This window comes from Solea solea, chromosome 10, assembly GCF_958295425.1.
Source record: "Solea solea chromosome 10, fSolSol10.1, whole genome shotgun sequence".
Lineage (NCBI taxonomy): Eukaryota > Metazoa > Chordata > Actinopteri > Pleuronectiformes > Soleidae > Solea > Solea solea.
The window spans coordinates 12737040-12744864 of NC_081143.1; the positions used below are offsets into that span (position 1 = coordinate 12737040).

General features: G+C 37.9%; 1 protein-coding gene across 1 annotated transcript; it reads right to left on the minus strand.

Annotated features, from left to right (window-relative positions):
• Positions 1-643: 643 nt before the first annotated feature.
• mrpl45 (mitochondrial ribosomal protein L45) lies at positions 644-7215 on the minus strand. The gene is made up of 8 exons (XM_058641358.1): positions 7058-7215; positions 5287-5482; positions 4487-4604; positions 4254-4352; positions 3208-3256; positions 2957-3106; positions 1469-1642; positions 644-1092 (listed from the first exon to the last, which is right to left on the minus strand). Exons 1-8 carry the CDS (start codon positions 7118-7120, stop codon positions 994-996), a joined length of 948 nt encoding a protein of 315 aa, XP_058497341.1. The 5' UTR covers positions 7121-7215; the 3' UTR covers positions 644-993.
• Positions 7216-7825: the final 610 nt, after the last annotated feature.

Here is a 7825-nt window from a genome sequence, read left to right on the forward strand (position 1 = left end):
ATCTAAAATATCAAAGCTGGCATTTTATTAGGAAGCCTTACGTTAAGTTTTCACTGAGCTCGTCTCTTGCAGTTTCTCGGCAAAGTGAGTGCCCTTAGTGCTGCCAGCTGTACGTAAGGCACAGACTGTGTCCCACTATCTTATACAAGCATTTTTTTCAACTATCCTTTTAATATACAAAGATACAACTTGAGGATTAGTCAAAGATTATATCTAGTCGATAAAATATCTTTGGCTATTGTTTCTTTGCATCAAGACTGGTCCTATATTTAAATATCACAGTTGTGAGTTCTTAGCTATGACATTACATTTCTTATGGATTGATGACTGCCAATTCAATAAAAGAATTTTCCTAACAAAACAAAGACATGATTGTTCTTTCAGAGTAAGTCACGTTTGCACCAGCAGTTCTTCTGTGAATGTGACAGTAACGATTAGCACTCTCGTATTCCGTCTCACTTTCTGTGATAACATTTCAAAACACTGCACAACGTTTGTGTTGTAAATTGAGTGAACTAGTTTTGTGAGCATTGTTGCATTGTTGTGTTTTTGAATGAGCATGCTGTAATTTGTCATGTTGAAAACAAAAATGAATATTGTTTTACCACACCGCGTTTTACACGTCAAAAAAATAAAAATCAGCCCTTGTACCATGTTTTATTATCTTTTTGTGCATCTTCTATGTCAGATTATTCTGGACAAAAACTGATGTGGTAAAAAAGCAGACGGGACACTTCATTTTAGTATTTCCTGACATCAACATGAAATAAACCATACAATTTCTTGAAATGTGTGAATTTAATTGTTATACTTGTTCCCATTAAATTAGTGGAGAAAACATAAGTGTGGGAAAGTCATGAAAAGCACTGAAAGCTTGAAGAACGTCTGATTTCCTGCCAAAGTGGACAAAAGCACCAACCATTACCAATTTTTTGAACAGCAAGCTCATGTCCTACAGTGGTTTTGATGCAAAGATCAGTGCCATCTGGTGGCCTATTTATACCATTGTACTGCAGCAGGTTTGGGAACTTGTAAATTGACGGAATCCAGCTCGTCTTCTGGTCTCAGCTTCGGACCAGGAATCATGACAGTCTGCATGAGGACAAAGAGCAGATGTGAAATAATGTGAATAATGGGTGTACAAAGACATACATAACAAAACCAAAATCAAGAGCATTTGCTGCTTAACCCCAATAAAAAAAAAAAAAAAACATTTCTTCAGGCCTAATTAAAATAAACACATAATAACAATAATAACACAACATATAAACCAAGCACCAGTTCAACAACGTAATGTAGTTTGCAGCAAAGAAAAACAGTGGCGATGCAGAGGAAAAACTTTTAAAATGAAGCAGCGCCATTAAAAAATATAAGAATATATATTTTTATAAAATACTTATAATGAAAACTGGAATAAATGAAAACTAGAATAAAATAAGGTAAATAAAATGTTATTGTTCAAGGTCACCTTAATAACTGGATCTTTAGCAGGAGCCCAAGATGGTACGATTTTTCCATGTAATCTCCAGCAGCCGTAGGGGTTGACGAGGTGCCGTTCTAAAACCAGGTACTCCAAGACATCCTTCGGGTGCTCCTCACAACCCAGCATTAACCGCCCAAATCGGTCATAGATGGCCAGAGTCTGCAGCACATACAAGAATGTTCATGAACTATAAACCTGAATGTAACCTTGATTCTTGGGTGTAACATTTAGAATTAGTCATTTTTGCACACACACAGTGAATTTGTCCTCTGCATTTAACCACACACAGGCTGGGCAGGAGCAGTGGACAGTGCCTGGGATTGGAACATCCTGGGATTGAACCAGCCCAATTCCTTTCCTCATGTCCATTGCTTGCCCATTGAAAACTACACCTGAAGTTTGGATCCTGAGCTGTGACTTTATTTAAATATCATTACATGCAACCCAACATTTAAGTAGGTTTCTCCAAAAAAGCCTTCCTGTTCATTGTTTATTTGACCATTTTTAGGGTTAAAGTTAACAGTTTCTGTAGCATAATATAAATAACATAATGTCTACAGAAACAGATATATATATAAAAAAAAAGGAATACAACCATTATTTCCCATCTTGATTAAAATATTGTACCTAAGTTTCTTATTCTATGTGTAATTCTTCCCATAATTTACATGTTCCTTAGTTGCTGCAGCCTCACTAACACATTATTCTTCTTTCAGCTTCTCCACAGAGGATCATCTGCCTCCATCTTGTCCTCTACCTGTCCTCTCCCGTTACATCGACTGTCCTCATGTCTTCCTTCACAACATCCATGCACCTTCTCTGTGGTCTTCCTCTTTTCCTCCTGCCTGGCAGCTCCATCTTTAACATCCTTTGTCCAATAACATTTCTATCCCTCCTCTGCACCTGACCTAATCTCAACCATCACTATCTTACTTTATCTCCAAACCTTAGCTGTATCTGGAATATGCTAATTTCTAAACCTCTCCATCCTGGTCACTCTCCACAAAAGTTGCTGCATCTTCAGCTCTGCCAATCTAAAGAAAAACAGTGGCTGACCAGCACCACCTTTCTCTTACAGCAGGTTTACTGTTTGATGCAGAGTTCTGTCTGGAGGATGGGAGGTAAAAAGAGTGTTTCAGAGTGGAAAAAGACCAGCTTGACCCACTTAGAAAAGTTGGCCAGTGTAACAAAAGACAGACTGTAAACTCTCAGCTTACTGCAATAGAAAAAGTTGCTTTTATGTTGGTACAGATTGAACTCACCCAGAAACACAGGCACAACACTCTTTAACACATAGAACAAGACATAAACAGTCATTAGATTTAAGAAATCTAATGACTACATTTCAATCTGTCATAGCTTCCCTGAGTTTTAATGCTCTTATGCTGAAAACTATTACCAAACTACTGTACTCCAAACTCTGTACAGAAACACGTCTTACACAATTGCAGTGTAGCCCCTGACATTACGTACCTGTTTGGAGTGCATGCGGACCGTCACCTGGCCATACAGGTTGTCTTTACTGACCATATCAGGGCAGCGGGCCTGCACCACTTTGGGCGGCTCCAAGGACTCGACGAACCTCCAGTGGATGGTCTTGTATCGGTTCCCCCTCGTCATCTCCTGAGCAATGAAAGGAGTTGCAGTTGTAGAATTTGACGGCAAAACATTAACATTTAGCTAAAATGAGCAAAAGGTTTTCTCCACAAAGAGACAGAACTTACGGGATAACACCGCTCTGTTACCAAAGAGTGAAGTTTTGCCTTGTTAAACCTGTAAACACAAGAGCAGAGGTTGTTCAACAGGCCAAAAACTGGTTCTCATGAGCTTTACATGTGATCACTAAAATCTATAAAGCTCCAGACTACTCACTTTGCACACAGGGATACCATGGCAGGCCCATGCTGGATTCAAACTGTCAGAGTTCACTAATCTCTACGCACTGTAAATCCACGGAGATCAACCAATATATCGCAAAACCTGACAGACTGAATATATCTGATGGACCTACAGTTCACTGACATCTTCAACGTCCTGATTAACTTCCCTTCATTTTACTCCCGAGAATCACTTAAGGTTTACAAGAGCCTGGAGGGAAAGAAAATGGACACAACCTGGCTTTGTGACAAACATTCAACTCTGGAGTCTATCGGATAAAGATAGTGTTGTTGTCAAGGGAAGGAAGGGTAAGAGTCACATTAGCATTAGCAACTGGCAGTGCAATGTAAATGATTGCTGTGCTAATGTTGCTGTGCAGACTAGCTCTTGATAAATCTAGTCCGAGTCCATGAGCAAGAGTTAACCACAAAATCCGTTGCTTGTGCTCTGTCTTCTTCTGCTCACTGTGAGCATGTTTCATCTCTACTGTCTCTCTGGATCTGTGGGGAGCCTGTCTCTGACTGTTTTGGCACCTCTATCCACCATCTTCACTTTTATGATTAAAATAGCCAGCAAAGAGACAAGCTGTCTGACATATTGCCTGATTTATGAGTTGTCTGGAATATACGTCTATAGAGCTGAACAGCATCGTTTCCTGCCAGAGGGCGTTACCTTGGCTGCATGACGTCAGCTCCTAGAGCTCCATTGAGTTCCTCCATGAGCCTAAGGCCCTGGTCAGACCTGGCATCAATATCTTTGTTAAGAGATCTGATCACAACTGGTTTGCTCTGTTTGTCTGTTCCTACTATTATCACATTTGATTAGTTCTCACAAGCACTGAGGCTGAGAAGAACTGTGTCAGCTGACAAAGTGATAAATGCAGGTTTCTTACTGTGTCAGCGCGTTGTGAGCCTCTATAAAGATTTCCTGTGCCTGCTCTGCAAACTCCTTCGTCTTGAACAGAGAGTCATGCCCTTTGATTTTACGAATCCTGAGGAAAAAATTAAAGACATTCAGCTTTTGAGAACCTTTAATAAAAATGACACACTCTCCTGCATAGTCCAAACATAGCCAACAAGAAATGAGTCAGAACAGGAACGAGATGGTTAGAAGAATCCATCTTACGCTAGTTGTGAGGCAGCACTCTGTCGGATCTGTTCAGTTCGTTGTTTAAGGCCTTCTTTAGAGAGAGTGGAAAGACGAGCATCACCCTCTGGTGGGATGTAGGCATCATAGACTCCCGCTGGTAAAGGAAGGGCACAGGAATGACTGATCTGCATGTTTCATCCAAATTAGATCCACACAAGGATATGCATACGTTTTAAATGGGTATTCGCGTCAATGCAGCATCATTGCCCACTGATTGATTGTCTCTGCTGACCCACCATTTTTTTCCCCATAATTTTGAATCAAGCAATGTTTACTCAACCCATTAAGACCAAAGATGCCCTTTCAAAAAGCTCTTGTTGATAAGAGTGGTGATTTAAGGTTTGGTTGTGGACCTCAGAGGATTTCAGATTTCAAAGTGAGCCCCAGCACTATTAAGTTTAGGAATGGCTGTTAATGTAATTGTTAATGTACACATAAACCTAAATGTCTCCGCTTCTGAAACAGAAATGAAAACAATTTGAAGGTATTCCTTTTGTCCTAATGTTACTTTGTCAAAAGCAACACTTTACAATAAAAGCCAAAGGTTTAAGACTAAGTTATAAGAAGCCTCTCTATAAGCAGCCCTCTCTTCCCAGTGTTTTGAGAACATACATGGTCACTGGGAGAACATGCAAACTCCACGAAGAAAGACCCTCAGTCGAACCGGGATCTAAACCGGTGACTTGCTTACTGTGAGGCAACAATGCTAGAGTGCTTTTACTTGAGAATGTGAGAATGTTGCGTTTGTGACAGACACATGAACATTTTGAATTTACCGGTGCAGGAGATGTTAATGGGCCTCTCCATATACTCTTGTTTGACAACAACACCTGCTGCTCGAATCTTAGCTTCTATGTTTTCCGCCATCTTATTCTTCATTCCCACTGCTGGAGGGATAAAGTATCGCTTCTTGGTCCGGACCGGAATGGAAAGTGGAACTGGATGTCGTAGATCCAGAGAGGCCTCTGCGTTCTAAGGGAGGTGGATAAGTACTTCATAACAATAATAATAATAATAGTAATAATAACAACAGCAGGAGTTTTCAAAATATAATAATATAAACACATTGGACACTTCATTAGGTACAGTCTGATGAAAACTAGCACTTAAGCATGAGGATTCACTTTTAGAGAATGTGTCAAAAAGATGATAATTTTCATGATTACTAATAACCGTTTAGGCCATAGTTGATTGTGATATTGTTGTGCATGTTTGGTAGGACTGCAACAATCAACCAATTATTAAACAGTTACTAAATAAATCTACGACTATTTTGATATTCCAGAAATATTTCAGTGAGGCTTTGTTTTGACAACAAAAACAAAATTCTAACATTTCAGCTTCTTGAAAAACTTAAAATGTTAGGTTTGTAGACAAAACATTTTAATACATCATAATTTTGAGGTTTGGGAAACTGTTTAACATTTTACATCGTTTTATGGATGACATAATAAATTGATTGAGAAAATAATCTACAGATTGGCCAACTTTGAAAACAATCTAGGGCTGCTGCTAATAATTACTTGATAATTGATTGATCTCCGAATAGGTTTCTTGTCGTTTGGTCCAAAAATGTCAGAAAATGTTGAAAAATGTTGATAATGTCTCCTAGACTTCGAAATTATGATGTTGTCAACCGACTTGTTTTGTCCACACACCAAAACTATTCAATTTAATGATTTCTTTGTTATGAGTAAAGGAAACTGAAAACAAGGGCTGCAAAATCAATTGTTTTCTCGATTAATCAAACAATTATTTGGTTCGTTTTGCTGCCAATAAAAACAAACAATCAAAAACTGAGTGCATGCTTTTCTCCAAAAGTTTCAATGTTGAACCTGATACTTTCATTTAAGTCTCAGGTGAAAAATGTCTGCGGTAGAGTCAAATTTAACCTCTTAAATTTCAGATCCATTAGATAGATTAGTTAATTTATCATGTGAAGCAGTTAAGATGTGCTATATAAATTTGATGTATTACTGTACAGAAATCAACTCACCATTGTGCAATCTTAAAAAAAATATAACTGTGAGAACATGTTTAAATATGCAAATGTTTGACTAATGTGCAAAATTATCAAATTCAGATCATTCATTTAAAATTTTACCTGCACAAATGGCTCATAGACAATTAACTTTGTGACCATTAACATATAGTCTGTCTTATTTCCTCACATTTCTGTTAACTTTTAATAGACATGTATTGACTTTTAACATTGTATTTTACTTTTAGGTTGACTAGAAACATCTGGCTAATTCTGGTGCATTTACAGAAATGTAACGTCCCTGTTAACTAAATAAATAAAATAAAATGTATTTACACAGTTATATACTCACATATTTATTGAAAAACAGTTATCTTTTTGACTTTACTATAGAACTGTAGGATTAAAACAGTGGGTGTCCTCAAATGACAGCTAAGCTAGCTGTGGAATGCACTGTGTCCAGCGTAGCACGTTCTTAGACACAGACGAGACGTGTCTTTAACATACACAACAAGTGACAACGTTTTAAAACAGCCAAAGTAAGATTTTATGAAGAGGGTGGTTACCGTCAAACTGCTGCATGGTACTCTGTGAAGGAGCTGCAGTGTCCTCCTCATGGGGGCCGCCATCTCTCCTCTAGCGTTTTACGGAACCCGGTAATAAGAACTTCCGGCCGTACGTTTCAAAATAAATCGTTTTATTTCGTAGTATTTTAATGTATTATATTTGTTATGGTATTACGCTTTGGGGACTTGTAATTATCAGTGTAAAGGAAATGTGATAAATAGAGAATATATACAATAACATGAAAGAACTATAACTTCATCAAAAATCAAACATTTTATGAAAATAAATCATAAGCTATCTATGTGTCTATGTATCTATGTCTGTATCTATCTATCACAAGTCTTGCTTACAAGTTTAAAAAAATTAAATGTCAACAAGTGTCCAAAGAATGTGATACAACGCGCATGACAAAACAAAACAAACTATTCACTTCACTTATTGACTTATCCTGTACACTGTAACCATACCAGGATCACATCCAATGGGAATGTTGTGGAAGGCCTAATCAGCATTGTAACTCAGTCGTTTGTTTATATTTAAAAGTTGCATAGTACAGTTACATACATTTTATTAGATTACAAAAGATGACCCAAAACAAAGTTCTGTAGCTCTACCCCAGTCACTTGATGACATGATGATGCTATGACTGTGTTCAATCAATGTGTACAAATCAAAGAAAGAAGATATTTCTCGACTCAGGACAGTATGGAGACCAAAACCGGATCCTAGTGAGACAGAATCTAATTTCTGAGGAAGTTAAGGGCTTT

What these genes read in the sequence shown, in the direction of transcription:
- mrpl45 (XM_058641358.1), bottom strand. Translation starts at nt 7,120, where the DNA reads ATGGCGGCCCCCATGAGGAGGACACTGCAGCTCCTTCACAGAGTACCA. An exon ending in GCTCACAACGCGCTGACACA is followed by an intron (nt 3,257 to 4,253) that starts GTAAGAAACCTG and finishes TTGTGTTTACAG; the next exon opens with GTTTAACAAGGCAAAACTTC. An exon ending in TCCGCATGCACTCCAAACAG is followed by an intron (nt 1,643 to 2,956) that starts GTACGTAATGTC and finishes TATGTGCTGCAG; the next exon opens with ACTCTGGCCATCTATGACCG.